At 38.3% G+C, this 18,637-nt stretch overlaps 1 protein-coding gene across 2 annotated transcripts in view; it reads right to left on the bottom strand.

The window, feature by feature from the left end:
- Positions 1 to 729: 729 nt before the first annotated feature.
- Positions 730 to 18,637, bottom strand: part of LOC144660773 (fibrinogen-like protein A) — a 40,765-nt gene continuing 22,857 nt past the window's right edge. Inside the window, exons 1-4 of one of the 2 annotated variants that reach the window (XM_078521502.1) lie at positions 7,954 to 8,048; positions 5,599 to 5,912; positions 4,904 to 5,053; positions 730 to 4,508 (exon numbers count right to left, since the gene is read on the bottom strand). In XM_078521502.1, the coding sequence (XP_078377628.1) occupies positions 3,970 to 4,508; positions 4,904 to 5,053; positions 5,599 to 5,912; positions 7,954 to 7,967 (1,017 nt within the window). In that variant the 5' untranslated portion in view covers positions 7,968 to 8,048 and the 3' untranslated portion in view covers positions 730 to 3,969. Of the gene's footprint in view, positions 4,509 to 4,903; positions 5,054 to 5,598; positions 5,913 to 7,953; positions 8,049 to 18,637 lie in introns of those variants that run through there. The other variant, XM_078521509.1, reaches the window with a different exon arrangement.

The raw sequence follows: 18,637 nt of genomic DNA, 5'->3' as shown, positions 1-18,637 counted from the left end.
ATAATGTTACAGCCGAATGCAACTTCACAAGGTCAACCATGAAAATCATCTTATGTCGTGAAAAGCGATGACGTCACAAGTGTTATAAGGACCATGGTTCTTCATCACGTCTTTGGACAGGTTAAGCAGCCAATGGGTTAATTGATTATAAGTTTCCTTTGGGGAGGGGGGGGGGGAAAACTCGAGGTCGTTTTGCAAACGACGAATTTACATGGAAAATGAGACTTTTATTGCAAGTCACATACAAATTACAATACTTACATTACAGTATGAAAAACTACTTACAAAGCATTACTAGCATCACAGTACTTACACTAATAACACCACTTTACAATACGCAACGCTACCTAAAATAAAAGACTCTTACATTACTCTGCTTACAATACGATACTTAGACTTACATTAGTTGCATTCAATACTTACACTTTTTGTCTGCACCACACAGTGACACATACAGACCATGCAGATGCCCAATTGACTCCCTTAAACTAACTACTAATTAAAAACTATGTGACTTAAATTTATCAAGCGGACTTCCATTTCTTCCCTTGAAATAAACTAACATAAATTTCAACAGAACCTCCCATCTTATCTGAAAATCGCGAAGCTTTCGGTTTTTTATAGCAATCCTCCTTTAAACATTGGAGAGTTCTTATTTTTTGTTTTCTCCAAATAGTTATCTTACCTAGAATTATCAAGTGATTTGATAAAACTTTCCTATGAGGTAAGCCAATTATGATGTCTTTTAGAGACAGAGTTAAATTTTCACCGGTAACATCAAGCCACCGGACTGTAAATCTCTTCCAGGAGCCCGCATAAAGGAGCAGCTAAAGAAGAGGTGGTACAAACCTTTCATATAGGTTCCACAAAATAAACACTTGTTCGAATCGCTTAAACCTATGGAAAATGATTCGTGTATTTGACAGTATAGTGTATAGAACATGAGACTTAATCAAATGTCCTGGATGAACGTGTTTCGTAACCGTCACAAAACGGATATTTTTATCGCATTTTTCAATTTTCAGACGTGGATGATAATAATTTAGAAGTGATATCTAAAATAATCTCAAGTGAAAGCAAATTACATTAATGGTTGCAGCTACTTAACTGATTATACAATTCTATGGCCGCCATCTTTGTAACATGGCGGCTGTATACTTTTTTACATTAAATTCGCTTACAAAACTTACAAAACTAATACAGCTTCTTTCCACTCATTAAATTACAATAGAGCTACTTAAACTACTCAAAATACAACTATTTGCACTGCTTACAATATGCTAACACTGCTACTAACACAGCTACTAACACTTTATACAATGCAACACAGATACTTTACGCTGCTTACTAAACTAATCCAAATACTTACATTACTTACAGTACTAATACAGTTACACTACTTAAAATGCAAACTACTTACAGTACTTATACAGATTCATTACACTACTTATATTACAACACGATTCCAAAACTTACTGAAACTGTATTATTACGCAAATATTTTCGTAATTACTCGCTCGTAATAAACGCTACACTGCATGAAGCTATAATTTTGATAAAACAATCCTGATAGTTTTTTAATGTTTTTCATGGAAACAAACAATCTATTAAAACTGATGTTGAAGTTGTCCAGCAAATAAGTGTAAAAACCAGTGCATTTTTTACACTTTCAGTAATTTTCACCCGTCAAAATTAGAAAGTACTAAATTCCATAAACTCGCTTTTTGTATTTTTATCCCAGAGAATCGTGTTCCTTTCTACCTTGAAAATTTTAGAACACTTCCCCCCTCCCTCACACACTTTCATTCCATGCGTTCCTGGCTACGAATTCTGCAATATGAAAAGCCGGACTCCTCGTATAATAACGACAATTAACTCACTGCAACAACAGGGGAAAACGCCGCCATTCGACTTCCGCTCTTAACATAACTTCATGTCCATATTTGTACTTTGTATTTCTCGTGAAAAAAGTATTAACTTGATCAGCGTAGTCTAAGCTATGTTTTGTACTCATAGTTTACACATTGTATAAACAGTTTGTTCAAGTGTAGCACATTGCCACCTTAATAAATCAGAAGCCGTGCGTCAACTTAATTATAACCATTGAAGTCAGTGTTGTCATATATTATTATCCAATTCCGTATAGTGGAGTACAAATAATGCACAAAACGAGTACAAATATCTCATGTTATTATTCAACACATGCGCGCGCTGCCCATATATGGTCAAAATGTTAACGATATCTGCCATTCGTACATAACAGATATCCTGCGATATTCGTAGGATGCGAAGATTCGTCTGAAATATTGTAAAGCGCTGCATAATAACAGTTTTTCTATGTGGAAGATGTGTTTCGTTGACAATTTGTTGAATAATAAATCAATTATCCTGCTCAATCTTGCGGAATATCGTCTGATTTTAGCCATCTCGGCCTACGGCCTCGTCGGCTAAGTATCAGGCGATATTCCGCGCGATTTCGCAGGATAATTGTTAAATATTTTTCCCATGTAGTTCTCTTAGTCCTACTGGCAACGCAAAAGAACACCATAAACAGTGCATAGTCAAGTTTGCGGAAAAGAAAAAACGTTGGATAATAAACGTAACCTGTCAGATTGGTTAAACTATAGAATGCTCAGCCACTTAATATGCATCTTCAAATGATGCTCCCACAGTCCCGCTTCCGTCATAATTTACATTACAAGTCATAACAAGCTTACGGGCAAAATAACCAGCTGACATCACAGAGAAAGAAACACGGTGTGTAAGTACAATACCCGTGTGTATATGTTGTCCTTTGAGAAGTGCTAGGAAGGGCTTCGACTTCGGACTGCGGGACTGCGGGAGCATTTGCTTCACTAGCCTCACTTTTTTGAGAGTGCAGGTCTGTTGAAGCTGGCTTAGAATTGTGTTGTTCCCCTCTGCGGGACCACGGGAGTAGTAGATTAATAACGTTCCAAAGTGGCCGGGTATTCTAAACTTTCTAATTATCCTTGACTCGCCAAAAGGTGCATAGAACTCAATCGAAAAAATGCCTAAAATACCTAAAAAGATATAAGCATCAAAACTTTCTTTGTATGAAACTCTCAATAAAGATCGAGAATCACTAAAAATTAAATCAATCACTTAGCTGAAGATCGCTCATAAAGTGTGCACTAATGACTATCAGTGAGCCAGATTGCAAGATCGACCTTCACAGAACGGTTTTTTCAAAGTGTCGTAAAACCAAAACTGGCCAATCACAAAAGACACAGACAATCTGATTGGAGCAATCAAAACTCGTAGCCTGCGCGAAGCGCGGGGAAACGTTTGCAAACGAGCCAAGATTGGCTTTGATTTTACTTCTGATTGGCTGAGAAAGTGGCATGAGTGTTTTAAAGCAATTACTAAGCGCAGTAATGCAAAACCTGGACACACTGAGCGTGCTATGTTAGCGTGTTGTGAGCGTGCTATCACCTTTGTCTCTGTTTTCCCGTGAAGGGTCACAATTATTTTCGATACAGTAAAAATTCGCGCGTAAGAACCTAATTTTTCCAGGTTAACACAAATTAAGGCAATTTAGGTTCTTAATGTTAATAGGTTCTTATTTTCTCAAGAAAATTTATATTGTTGCTAATAGAACTTTTAGTGGTATTCGGCCTATTCCTTGTAATGCATATATAAAATTTGCATACCACATAAGTGTAAAAAATGAAGCACTAATCATTCAGAACATAACATTATATACACTGCACATGTACAGTAATGCCTTGTCCAGATTTATTTTCCCAAAATTAAACATTTTTAATCAATTCTAAAAAATCAGAACCTGTTTCCAAATTTTAGGCTAAATAGGTTCTTAAACTGTAAAAAGAGGGTCTAATTTTCAAATTTTAGCCGAACAGGTTCTTAAATGTTAGGTTCTTACTCGCGGGTTTTTACTGTACTCAAATAAAAGCTGCTCTATAGTGTATAGAAATGAAACCAATTTCCTTAACGTACAAAAATCTTCCACGTGTCACCCAGGGTCATGCCGAGTATATTCAAATCGTCGTCACAGGTCGGAGGGTTACCTTTTATTGCATAGTAATGTTTGTCTTCCCACAAAAGTGGTCTTGAATAGATGCGTTTATCATTAAGAAAACCTTCATGCCCCCATCGGTTTGTAGTCGGAGAACCCCAGCTACCACAGTTGTTGGCCAGAGTTGAGTTGTCATCTGGAAAACTCGTGAAAGAGCCACAAGCTTCAGGCACCGTGTCAGAATCGGTGAAAAACTTCACTACGTTAGCTCCCTTGGTATCTTTGTTGGTCATGATGTGAAACACTCGGCCTCTCTTCTTTTTAAAACAGTAAAACCGGATCTGAGTGAAGCCCATGTCGATTTTCAACTGATTAAAACCATTTCGCACTAAATAGTGGAAATTGGAATTGTATTTAGGAAGAATCACTCTGTAATAATCGGAATTAAAAGGCGGATCATCTAGAGAATTTGCATCATTCATGCGGAAACGACTGATGAGTGTCCATCCACCTGAAAGAAAAATGTAACAAGGTAAAGGTCTTGCCCAAGAATACAACAAAAGACCCCTGTTATGGCTCGAACCAGGCTGCTTGTGACTGAATCCAAAAACTAAAGCAGTTTAAAACTTTCATTGTCGTTGGTGACATGTGTTCTATTTATCTGAGTTTGACACCTTTTCATGAAGGGCCTAACTGCACAGCAAGTTAAAAAGGTAATCATCGTCAGAGCGAATTGAGAGATTGTTTGCCAACACGACGTCACGCCAGTTATTCACTGAGGCTGTTACCATTTTTTATAACTTAACTGCTTGAGTGTGTTCTAATGATGTAAAAGAGGTTAAAAATAAATAAAAGAAATGTCGAGGAGGACATTGAGAAATAGAAAATGATATCGGATTAACGCACCTTGATCAGTTGTCATGTCACAGAACACTGTGAAGGGGTCCCCTGAGGCGGCAGGGTCGATCCAGTACTCACCATCTCCCTCAGAGTCACCGCTTATCAAAATATCTTTACAAGAGGAGCCTGGAACTGAGGATTTTGAACCTTTCTTTGCTGCAAGAAACAAGAGCAGAGAATTATTCATTAAATTAATTAAAGCAGGAAAATTGAGGCGTACAAGTTCGTTGCTTTATCACGCAATCTGCAGTCTTGCATCTAATCGCTACATTCGCAAACAAATCACATTTTGAAGGATAACCGGCCCGTGTTAGTTCCTTCGTTTTATGAACCCGGGACAGTCTTAATTGCGATGTTGCATAACAGACCAGGATTGGTAAATACAGCTATGACTCAGTTGAAAACCAATATTACTTGGCGTTCCATGCGAAAGGTAGTTTGGCGGTTTTTCAGATGTGCTTAAAAGTTTGTTCGTTTATCAGGTATCAGTTGAACGTTTAGCTACCTATAAGTTGTCGGTTAAACGTTTGGCCGACGGTTATAAGTTGTCTTTCAGAAGTTGTCACTTAAAGGTATGGCCGTCTCTAAGTTGAGAGGATCAGTTAAAGTCAATACTTTGTCTGTTAAAATGTTACGTTATTTGTCTGTTGAAAACTACCGAGACCCTTGTCGGTTGAAAAACCGTAGCTAAATGAACAAACCTCGAATGTTATTCTCCATATAAGTGGCAGCTGGATGTTCCACAAAATCTTCAGATCTCGACCTCTTTGTTTCGTTCTTTATTTGACATTCTTTGTCATTCCAGAGAAACGTCACACTTTGGCATGTTTCCTCCAGACTGCATAGGAAGTAGCAGCGAGCAAAATTGTCAGCGTGCATAGTTCTCAAGTCATGCCCAACTAAAGCGAATCCAAATTCTTCTCTGTTGTCCTTGCATGCACCACCATCAAAGACTTCTACGGGGTTGACCAAGAAGTGGAACAGGGCACAAGGGATTACTGCTGCGAAACACATCCTGAAACATACAATGCATGGTCTCCATCAGCAAAATAAAAAATGAAATACGTGAAGATTTTCTTATTGGCGAATAGACGCATGCAAGGTTTATTTCAACTGAGTTTTGAGCGCTAGAAATTATAATAAGTTTGCGTTTCTTTTAATTTACCAAGTGGGGTGGAGGTGGGAGGTGCGACAGAACCAGCGGTCACCAGTGCAGGTGGATAAATGCAAGAAGTTAGAAGAAAAACAATCAATGACCTAAATTATCTAAAACTCCGTTTATTTGAAAGCTTTCCATTAGTTATTTGTAAGTCAACTATAAATTGCCTTCCCCACGAGGAAGTAAATCGTTTTGTAAACTGAAAGATTTTATGAGTACAAGTTGTAAATAAAAAATGAATAAATAAGCAAATCAATCGATCAAACAGTTTGTTCACTGACAGCTTCTTATTGCCGGTAACAATGTCTTCACATGGTGTCTCAGTAAATATTTTGCCTATGTACTGATCTTGATTAATTGTTTTGAAGCTCTGCATGAGATGAATGCGAGATTGTATTAAGTAACTTATTTCTGAGAAAACAAAATAAAGAGCTCTTTGTAGGGAATTTTTTTGCAAAATTTAGCCTTAAACATTAAGCTTAACAAGTTTTACTATTGTAGGGCATAAATGCGAGATCCTCTTGGGTAAGTGATATTTCTGAGTAAGGTAAATAACGAGTTCTCACTATCCTTATTTTGGGAAAAACAAGTTAATTACTTCGATTCTATTTTAACTTTGTGTGGCATAAAATAATAAACTTTATGTGTGGCGTAAAATAATGAACTTTAACAGTCATTGTTTTGAAACATATAGCCATCTCAGCCTAGGGGAAGGCAAGGTGATTAATTTAGTTGTATTCTAGCTTTGAATGGCATAAAAGACATCTTTTCGAGTAACTAGTGATTTTTAAGTAAACAATATAAGCGCCCTTAGTGATGTTTGTTTGGAAGACGTATTTGCTTATTGTTTGAATAAATCAATCACTCAGCTGACGATACAGCAGTCAGCATTCACTGAGCACTAAACAAATTAAAAATGGTTGATATATTCCTGCAGAAGGGATGATTACTGATGACTGTTGATTAGCAAATTGTTAAAGAACTTAATCAACATTTTGAAAGGTGTGGAACACAACAATGCACCTTCAGCGATCAACTGCTGCGAAGTAAAATTACTTGATTGTAACTGTTTACTTGATGCTAGAACTAGAACTCGTTCAAAATAACACAAAGGACATTTTGCACCGTATATTTTTGCGCGAGCCAATTTCATTAGAATGTCGATCGCTTGTTCTGGTACCAATACGATTGTGACCCCGATCAGGATACGACCGTGCATTCCTTTGACATTCGTTTTGAAACTATTGTGTCGTTTTAGATAGGACTATGATCGTTTCCATAACTACCATTGATATCTATCCTCTTTTTAAAGTGACCTATTATTGTTCAAATCTATGCCAACAACTGATTTCCAGATATTTATGAAAACTCAAACATTTCTAAGAAATCAAAACTTAAAGTCAGTTTAGTAAGAGTTGGATCTGGAATAGATGTAGTTAAAAACGCTTAATGTTGAAATTCTGATTCGATGGTAGATGTGAGAGACTTAAAATGCCCAAAATTACTGTAAATGGTCTCATTTGCCTCAAACCAAAGTCCTCGCGTCTCACACAGCCGGGGTAAGAAATGAGACACAAGAACGCGACTGACGAGACGGTTCCAAGGAATATCTTAGATGTTTGATTCTTTATGTTGCCGAACGTTTGACGATTACATTCCAAGGGCTATATTTACTTGTTGAGTAAACGTTGTGTTAATCAACTAGTAGCTACTGTATCTACTGTGTCACTACTGTATCACCAGCTTTAGAATGAAACGCCGCGGCGTAAAATTACACAACGACAAGAACAAAAGCATCATCCATCAACCTGCACAATTCCTTTGTCGCAGTGTCAATATTAGAATTCAAAGGAAAAGAAACTGTTACTTTTGCTAGTTTTCAACAAGATTTGCTTACCTTTTCAGAGGCATTTTTTAAGTGATAAAAGTACCAAGTACCAAAAGCTTGTTTAAGGTTTACCGCACTCAGTGAGTAATCGTCCAGAGAATGGGAATAAACTCTCAACATGGAGAAAGTCATAAAATGGCTTATTAAAGATTTATTGTACCCCGAAGCCCGTCATGAATAAATTCATAAATTTATTTAACATGTACTTGTAGAGAATTGAATTTTGGTAATTGATTTCACAGTGGAAGAATGTGACTTGAAGCCAAGTAAAATCAGCTTGGAACAAAGAAAGCAGGGAGTCAAAGTCGTTCGAGAAGGGATACATAATTTACGGTGTTTGAATTGAAACTTCAAATTACAAATTCACCGTATACAAAACTATGCTTAAATACAAAAATCAATGTGTATTATATTTCGTGAAAGTGCATTTTTGAAGCAAAAGAAAATAATGGCGAAATTTCCATGAAAGTTGGTACAAAAATGTTTTTGTCCTTATACATTTTATTTGCAGTTCTTTTTTGGGTGAAATCTCATTCTCGGAAAATTCAAGTTTTACTGATTTCGTGGTTTAGGTTTATCGTTGCCATGGAAATATCACGTTTTCTAAAAATAAAACATATTTAAGAACTCAAGACAGTTACCAGTTTTACTTTTTTATGCAAGGGTGAAAATCGCCACCCCCACCCACAAAAAAGGAGCCGTATAAGGGTTACCATAGAGGTTGTATTCAATACATTAAGCACTTGAGCACTGTCTGACCACGGTAACGCCCACTGACAATTTATATCACCATGATCTAGACAATTGATCATTCATGGTGCACTATATAAATAAATAAATATTTGAAATATTCCTGCAGAGAGGATGATTCCTGATGACTGTTGATAAGCAAATTGTTGAGGAAGTTAGTTAACATTTTGAAAGGTGTGGAACATAACAAAGCATTTTCAGCGATCAACTGCTGAGAAGTAAATTTATTTGATTGTATCTGTTTACTTCAAGCTAGAAATAAAACTCGTTTAACATAACGCAAAGGACATTTCCCACCATATGTAATTAAGCCCTGACCAAACGGCAACGCAAATGGACGCAAGTTAAAAACTTGCATCCACTTACGTCTCCGTTTGGCCATGACTTGCGTTGACTTACGTTGACTTTGGTTGAGATCAAATTTGCACTTAAGTTAGCGCAATGAATGATTTGCCACTGATCGGATTCCTCTGTTATGCGCAAAGGATTCTGGGATCGCTAGGGGGCAAACAAAGCAAGTCGCTCGAAGGAAATGTATGGCGAAAAGTTGTTTTGACGTCCAAAAAGACGATTTTTGAAGGAGTTCGACGCTTTTTCGCCGCTATTTTATCAGAAATGGATTTGGACCATGTTGGTACGTGGGAAGTGTAAGTTTTAGTCTGTATAACCTCGAAATATGTGATAAAATCTATCGATAAACATGTTGCTTGCGTAAGATTAATATTGTGAAATTTTTGTCGCGTAATGCTCTCGAAATATCCCAAAGTTGGGCATAAATCGGGAGAAAATAAGTCAATAAACCCTATTCAGTTGTAACTACGTGTGTGCAGACTGGTTTTTGGTTATCTTTGAACTCAGTTATACAAATAATATCGGGAATATGCCTGGTGGCGATCACTGTGCTGTGTGGGGTTGTGACAACGATCGAAGGTACCCAGAGAAGCAAAAAATTCTTCCTCACGTTGGAATATTGAGATTCCACTCGCCCAAGAGCACAAAAGATGTTTTGTCGTGGGCCAGAGCTATAAATCGTGATCAATTTAAAGTAACAAAGAGTACAAAGGTCTGCTCAAATCATTTTGTGCAAGGGTATAGAACCTCTGAATGTCCTACACCAACACTGTACATGAGAGGGTACGACTCAGTTAGTAAAACTAAAAGACCTGCTCCAAAGGTCAGGCCAACTGAAAACAAAGAAAAAAATCAAGAAAGCGAAAGGAAAGTGATAGAGCAGATGAAGTCCCAACTAAGAAAGTGCCTTTTGTGGACGACGAGTCACAATTTGGAGAGAATGTTGACTTTGAACATCCTTCCTCATCATCTTCTGCAGATACTGAGCCTATTTCTAAAGTCGACATAGACACACAGACTGAGTATAAAAGTCCAAAGAAAGAGAAGAGGGACTATTTCATTGAGCAAGCAACTTGCCCCAAAAACTGCTATCGTTACACAGGTGTCACAAGATCTAAGCTTGATTTACTATTTGAATTTTTACAAGCAAAGACCACTGACTTACGTGTCTGGAGGGGTAGTAAAAATACCAAAAAGCCATCAAAAAAACGAGCAGCTAAAAAAAAGAAGACGACGACTAATAATGACGGAGTCCTGACAAAATGGGAACAATTTGTTCTCACTTTAGTAAGAACGAGAAAAGGTTTCGATGTTAAATTCCTTGCTGATACTTTTGGAATTAACCTTTCTCAAGTGTCTAGAATTTACAATACCTGGATAGCATTTTTGTCCCAAGAGCTGTCCTTCTTAGTTCCATGGCCTTCAAGATCGGAACTGAGAAAATCTCTTCCAAAGAGGTTTAAAAGATTTCAAAATGTAAGAATAATACTTGACTGTCTAGAACTTTTTATACAAAAACCAAAGGTCCCTATTAGCCAAAAGATCACATGGAGCAGTTACAAACATTGAAACACCTTTAAGTTACTGGTTGGAATAACACCGACTGGTGTTATTACTTTCATTCCAAAACTATGGACAGGCTCCATTAGTGACAAGGAAATAGTAAAGCAAACTGGACTGCTGAACCTGCTTGAGGAGGGGGATGCAGTCATGGCTGACAAGGGCTTTCTCATTCGGGATCTCCTTACATTCAAAAGACTGTACCTTGTTTCTCCAGCCTACTGTAGAGGAGTACGCCTGTCAGCAAAAGGGACCACACACACTCGTCGTGTGGCCTCATTGCGTACTCATGTTGAAAGGAACATTTTAAAATTGAAACAATTTCGAATTCTCTCTGGAGTTATACACCTTCTGATGAAGCCGATGTTGGATAGAATTGTGTTTGTTTGCGCTGCTTTAACTAACTTATGTAAGAGAAGTATAAAGTAAGGTGCACAATGCATAAGTTAAAAAAAATATATTTATTGATTGTCTTGATCTTCTTGATTTCAATGTGCTCACTGCTTTGTCTGATTACTGTAACAATGAAAAGCTTCTAGAAGAAAAGAGGGGACTATATGCTTACAATAAAACCTGAAAACTGTTGCCACAACAGTTTCCCAAAATTTAGCATTAAAATTAACTGTAACTACAAATATTCCTTTACTTGTATATGTAACAAAATCACAGGTTTTGAAACCTGAAACAGCCATGCAAGTCTGAACTTGAAAATAATGTATGTGATTTTCATCAAGAAAATACTTCCCCTCTTGATCTTTTTTTTCCACCAACGCTGGGAAGCAGAAATGCAATTTTTGGGTCAAGGTCTTTCCCTGTAAATGGGCATTTAAACTCTACCACTGAAGGGTAGTAGTAAAATTTAGCATTGTTTTCCTCTCTTATCCCATATTGTATGGCTTCAGGATATACCTTGTTTTCTTCAAATTCTGTTTGGTCAGTGAAATTCTTTACAGTAAGTGATACATCAGTGAGAGGATTTTTTTCTAAAGTCTTTTGTCTTGTATATAGTGATTTAATTTTTTTACCAGTAACTAGGAGGTGTCTCATCTCGTGCCAAGTTTTGTTCCTGTGTTGTCCCACAGTAGCTTGATTGATTTCCATTATGTCATTGGCTGAAAATGTCAAGGCTTTCAGAAATTCTTCAGCAAAATTAAAGAGATTGTTTTCTGAAAGCTTATCAAGATTTGCCTTGACATAGTCTTTAGCTTGGGATGATACATACAGATGTGAAATATTGTGTCCAGACTGTGAAGGAGTGTTCTCAATATCATCAAAGTCATTTGAAGATGGTAAAAAATCAAGAATACCAGAGCAGGGATCTATTTTTCTGAGTTTGTTTGCAAAGTCAATTTTTTCTTCAATAGTTGTTTCATCTCTATGTTTTATGGGCCTGGGATCAAATGAATCAATCCATGAATCATCACAGGGGGTCACTTTTCTTTTCTTCTTCTTAACAGTGCTATGGGAAATTTTCATTTCTGAAATAGGGACTGGTTTGTGGGTAGGCGCTGGTTTAGGGTTCCAATAAGCAGACATAGAGGTAACAGACTTTGTTTGATTGGACAGAAAATCATCTAATTCAAACAAAGTTGTACCTAAATGTCTGCATCCTTGATCTGCTCCACCCTTGCACCTGCAGAATGCAGAGTACACAGACCCATTTGAATCCAGGACAAACCAGAACCTGTAAAGCTTCTCGCCTTCTTGGGTTTTTTCCTTCTGTGTGGGTATGACCCCAGCTACAAACACAAAGAAGCTACTGCCATCAAGGTCTTGTACAGATTTAAATCCAAGGCTCTGAATATGGCCATTTAAGCACAGATTATACTCTTCAAATGAGCGCCAGGATGACAGCATGCCTTTGTCATAATCTGTTTTACTCATAATTAAATGATTGAAAATGTCCATCAGTCCAAATGGAGGTAGTTGAGAAAAATCATTGGACAATGATGCCATTTGAAAAGGATCAGGGATTTTTTGTCCAGCTGGTAAAGTAAGGCGTCTTAGTAAACATGTATCAATGGAATCATTTTTAAAGTCAGGGTCAGTTGGAAGGTTCATACTAGCGATAGCTTTGGCTAACTGAATAAGTTCAGATTTACGGTAAGTGGAAACTTGAACACCCCTAGCAGAAATAAAACTTTTAATTTCTTTCACATCCATTTTGTCAAATTCATGAGAAGTGGCCTGTTGTGAAGATGCATGGTTGCGTCATTGTTGTAGGTTCATCTGTAGATGTGAGGGAACTGATCATAGAAGAGGATGCAGATGGTTGCTTAGCAGAAGTAGGAGTAGTAGTTGGGGCTGGTTTGTTAGGAGATGGTTGCTTGGCTGCAGTAACTTTAGTAGCAGGAGCTGGCTGCTTTACGGAAGATGAGGCTGGCAGTCGCTTGGCAGTAGTAGGAGTAGCAGGTGGGGCTTGTTGTCGAACAGATCGCTGCTTGGCAGCAGTCGGTTTAGCAGCTGGGGCTGGTTGTTTGCCAGAAAATGGTTGCTTAGTACCTGCAACTGGTTGTCTAATGAGAGATGGTTGCTTGGTAGCTGGTTGCTTAACAGATGGTTGCTTGGCAGGCAAAGGTTTAGTAGCTGCAGTTGGATGTTTATCAGAAGATTTTTGCTTAGCAGTAGTAGCTTTTGCTGATTGAGATGGCTTTTTTACCTTTGTTTCAGTACATGAGGCTGATGCTTTTGCATTGGTAGAAGATGGAGAGGTGGCTTGACATTGTTGCTTGGATCTAGTAGCTTTGGTACTTGGAGATGGTAGTTTAACAGAAGGACAAGTTTGTGAATTTTGTTTAACAGCCGCAGCATATGAATTCCCATTGTTATCTAAATAGTTGGTTGCTTAACAGATGGTTGCTTGGCAGGCAAAGGTTTAGTAGCTGCAGTTGGATGTTTATCAGAAGATTTTTGCTTAGCAGTAGTAGCTTTTGCTGATCGAGATGGCTTTTTTACCTTTGTTTCAGTACATGAGGCTGATGCTTTTGCATTAGTAGAAGATGGAGAGGTGGCTTGACATTGTTGCTTGGATCTAGTAGCTTTGGTACTTGGAGATGGTAGTTTAACAGAAGGACAAGTTTGTGAATTTTGTTTAACAGCCGCAGCATATGAATTCCCATTGTTATCTAAATCTATTGAAACAGTGGATGCTGTATTCACAGGCAAAGGAGCACTACAACAGCTACCTTGGGGCAGCTGGAGGTTGAAATGGTTTGCTTGAGAATAGTCATCATAATACATTAAAGTGATTGGACAACTACACTGATTTTTTGTTGTGACCGGAGAAAATGAATCAATGCTGACAATCGGTTTAAAACTGAACCATTTTCTCAGTTTTGTTGAGAAGGTACAAATAGGTCGCTTTAGGAGTGATGCACAACTGAACATGTCCACAGCTTCTGCCCAAGTTCCCGTGATCTTGCTGTTTTTGACATGTTCCTCCACAGAGTTCGAAGCGAAGAGAAGCGGCTCAAAAACCTTCGGATTATTCTCAATCAAACTAGAACTTAGCTTTCGGATTTCCTCATGTTTCTTATCGCTCGTTTCATCCCTCCAGAGAGCAATAGCTTGGTAAAAACAATTTCCATCTCCTCTGACAACAATTTCTCTCCTTTGAGGAGGTAAATTTCCAGAAGCCATAATTTCTTGCTTAAGAGGTTACTAATAAGAAAACAGCCTGTACACATGTAAATACAACTGAAAGAGGTTTATTGAACTATTCATGCCGATTTTAAACCTACTTTTATGATATTTCGAGAGCATTACGCGATGTGAATTTCACAATAAAGGCGTCAATAAACCTTTCGCAAGCGACACGTTTATCGATAGATTTTATCACATATTTTGAGGTTATAAAGACTAAAACTTACACTTCCCACGTACCAACATGGTCCAAATCCATTTCTGATAAAATAGCGGCGAAAAAGCGTCGAACTCCTTCAAAAATCGTCTTTTTGGACGTCAAAACAACTTTTCGCCATACATTTCCTTCGAGCGACTTGCTTTGTTTGCCCCCTAGCGATCCCAGAATCCTTTGCGCATAACAGAGGAATCCGATCAGTGGCAAATCATTCATTTTTAATCCGTTTGGCCACCCATCGCAAGTCAACGCACAGTTTACTTCAAATACTGAATTGCACCTCGTTGCATTTTAAATGATATTTTGCAAACTTGCGTGCACTTGTGACTAAACTTGCGAGTTCGTTTGGCCACCCAACGCAAGTCTGGACGCAAGTTGAACTTGCGACTACTTGCGTCCACTTGGGTTGAGGTTTGGCCAAGGCTTAATTGCACGCCGATTTCATTAGAATGTCGATCGCTTGTTCTGGTAGCACAGATGATTGTGGCCTTTTCGTATTTATGACCACGATCAGGATACGACCGTGCATTCTTGAAACTACTTTGTCGTAAGGATTATAATCGTTTCCATAACTACCATTGGTTTCTGCACTGTTTTAAGTGTAATACTCCATAATTTTCGAGCTTTTTTAAAAGTTCGCGGACACCGTACCTCACCGATTTCGCTGATATTTGGCATGCAGTCTTGTTTTAGGGTCCTGACTACCAAATGGATATTAAAAAGTTTCAATTCTTTTTATTTTGGAAAATATCGAGAAGGCCGATTTGAAGCGTCCGTGACGGCCCGCCAACATGGCGGATCGAAGGTGTTCTTGTTACTTCGACACTGAACCTGCCGTCACAGTTTCTCGATCATACTTGGTATAGTTATAAAGAACTATCTTTCTTCTTTCTATATATCAAAATAGATTCGACAAATATTGAGTTTACATGATCAACGGCCAAGAAGTTCGAAGGTATGTTAACGATGTTTTGAACAGTCTCAAATTTACTACAAAATGAAAGGCTTATAACTCCACTGTTATCTCGATTTAGAACTAGCCATTTACCATGAACAAAGCTTGTTCATTGGTGAATTGATTCAATTAATAAAAAAATTGGGGAAATGTAACCGTTAAGAATAAAAAATTATGGAACCTCTAGTAAATTGGCCATTTCAGCGCCATTTCAGCGGATCAGCCCATTTAACAGCAAATAATCGGGAGAAACATGAAAGGGTTACAGTCGTTTATAATAAGCAGTTTTCAGGTATTCTTTGCTTATCTTAAACAAATACATGATCTTTGCCAAAGATATGGCGATTTTTGAGCGTACGATCGTTTCTCCAAATTTTTATGTCGGCAACTTTATTTTATTTGTTGTCGAGATTATACGCTGTTGTTATTCAAGTATTCGTTTCACAAGAACTTCTGTTGCTCGCATTTCCCAAATCACTGTTTAAGAAATTGCCCATTCCGTAACAGGGTCATTCTTACTTTTTCTTTAAAAATTACTAGGAAAGCAAGAATGTCATAGAACGGTTTTATACTAGTGAAAATACCTGTCAGACATAAGTTCAACTGTTTGTGTTATCTGGCTGTTTTCACAAATATGCAAATTAAGGATTTCTTAAAGTGCCTATCTTTAACTATTTCACGCTTTAAGATTCCTCAAAATCTTTTCGCCTACCTTTTGGCCAAACGAAGTTTTGTGTCTCCAGGCAGAATGCTCGTTATCAGCAATGAAAGTCGAAGAGATACAGAAGCTCGAGTAAAATTCTAACTGCTGTGAAATGAACATCGTTTGAGCTTGACGTGTATTTATAGATTGCGCTCGAGCTCCGTTAATTAAGTTTATTCATTTGGCGATCAGATAAAAATCAATGAATGATCAGAGTTATTAAAGTCCATTTCTAAGCACGAGAGACACGGAAGTTCATTTCAGAAGCATTTATGCATAGAAATACCGGTTTATTTTTGAGCAGTAAATCTGCATTTATAATAGCTGGGAGTTTGGGGTGTTTTTTGGTGTTGTTTTTTTTTTTTTTTTTGAGGGGGCTCGGGGGGGGGGGGAGGGGGTGTGGAATTGGTGCCTTCGTATCCTCTTTTGTTCTTTTACACAGTGGCCTGAATTTGGAACAGTTCGGGGAATGGATTATCAATTACTCTTCGTTATGCCATGTCACCCCTTAATGTGGGAGCGCCGCGCCTCAATTCACGATAAAAAATTTATGGCCGCCCGGTCCATTTATGTAGTTCTCCGCCAGGTCTCTCAATAGGCAGGTTACGAGCCTAGTGGCCCATCAGGCCGGAGCTCATACCGGTTTCCGCAACGTGAAGCGACAACGAGTATTTTTTACTCCACCCGGATGGGATGCTATTCCATCGCAGGGTTACCTTCCTTCCCGAAAAGCTAAAGATTGACTGGTAATCATTTTTACACCTGGGTAAGGAAAGGGACTCTGGGAGTTGAGAGGCTTTCCAAAGAACTTAACGCATTGTCCCCCAAAAGCTCTATCCAGGACTGTTTGGTCCAGAGTCCAGCGCAGTGACCATTATTAGGCCATCACGCTCCCCAACCGTGTAAGAAAGTGCAAAAATCTGCTTGTATAAGCCCTGGGATTGTACAGTTTGGTACGAAATGTGGGCTTTTAAATGTGGTAGGTCTTATATCCGCGGTTGGGGTGCGGTGGCTTAAAGCGAAATTAAAAAACTTCTTGTTTTCTGAAAAAACGTTTTTATAAACTGATTTGAATTACATTAATGAATTAAAGGGACAGTGTCACCAAGATTTAATAAAATTTAAAACTCTCAAGACGGTAACCTGGTAGGAAAAAAGTGGCCTTAAACTTTGACAGTTGACTTGGAAGAAATATATGGGCCTTGTATTGGGAGGGCTTATGAGATAAAAGGATAAAAAGGGGAATTTCACAGAATCTGCTCAACAGCGTACTCTCGAGCAGCTTTCATTTATCTGCCCACTGTCTTTTTCTCTCTCCAGGTTTTAGTAAGGCCAGACCGCTATGAGTGGATTTACAATTCATATTAACACTTTTTTGAGATTTTTAAATCCCGGTTCGAGCTTTGGGAGGATATTGCGTTGAGTTCTTCGGAAAGCCTCTGTACTATCATACCGTATTTACTCGAATAAGCGCCGCCCCCGAATAAGCACCGCATTTCGGACAAAAAAGTTAATAAGCGCCGCCTCCGGCGCCGCAGTCCCGATGCGGCGCTTATTCAAGGAAATCTGTTTAACTAGAAACAGAACTACAAAGCAACTCTAAAACAAACTTGGACAATTCTTTCCATCAAAAGTGACGTTCTGCACTTCAAAGTGCTTGTTTCACCGCTCAGTTTTTCTATTGAACATTCTTCAGTACAATCTTCAGCAAGAGACGACTTTTGGCAATCAGGGGACCCTATTTTAATAAATGTAAAGGATTAGATTCTTTGTGGCGTCAAACTTTTTAATAAGCGCCGTCCTCAAATAAGGGCCGCCCTCGAATAAGCGCCGCACTGGAGGCGTAAAAAATTTAATAAGCGCCGCGGCGCTTATTCGAGTAATTACGGTAGTCCCTTTCTTCACCTAGGTCGGCGATAAGGACATACGTGATGTAAGTCATGACGCATCACGAGAGGTGTCCTTATGGAGAGGTTCGACTTTAATAAAAAAAAAAAGTCCGAGATAACAAAAACAGCCAAGTTCTCACCTGCTTTTTTTTTGTAAAAATCTGGAAGAAAAACATTTGTATCTTTTAACTTGCCCTAAAAAGAATTGATTCGAAATTCATTTCAAATCAATGAGGAAAATGTGTTAGCTTCACTGTTATTATGTTGTTCTTGCCGCGAGTAAGCCACGCCTTCTTCGAACACGATAATTACTGATGACACAAACGTAAAGTCATGTTCATTTCAAAATCAGCTCGCATTATGCTTATTAACAGATGACCTCTTTTGTTCAACATTCACACCACTGTGTCAGAGATCTAAAGAGGATTCGGAGGCACCACTTCCACCCCCCTCCCCCCGCCTTCCTACAACAACACCAAAAAAAACCCCAAACTCCCAGCTATTATAAATGCAGATTTACCGCTAGAAGCCGAGTACTTTTTAACCGCGTCAGTCAATAATAAACCGGTATTTCTATGCATAAATGCTTGTGAAACAAACTTCCGTGTCTCTCGTGCTTAGAAATG

Source organism: Oculina patagonica, chromosome 1 (assembly GCF_052425735.1).
Source record: "Oculina patagonica isolate OP01 chromosome 1, crgOcupat, whole genome shotgun sequence".
In the NCBI taxonomy this organism is placed as follows: domain Eukaryota; kingdom Metazoa; phylum Cnidaria; class Anthozoa; order Scleractinia; family Oculinidae; genus Oculina; species Oculina patagonica.
This window is presented reverse-complemented; position numbering and strand designations above follow the sequence as displayed.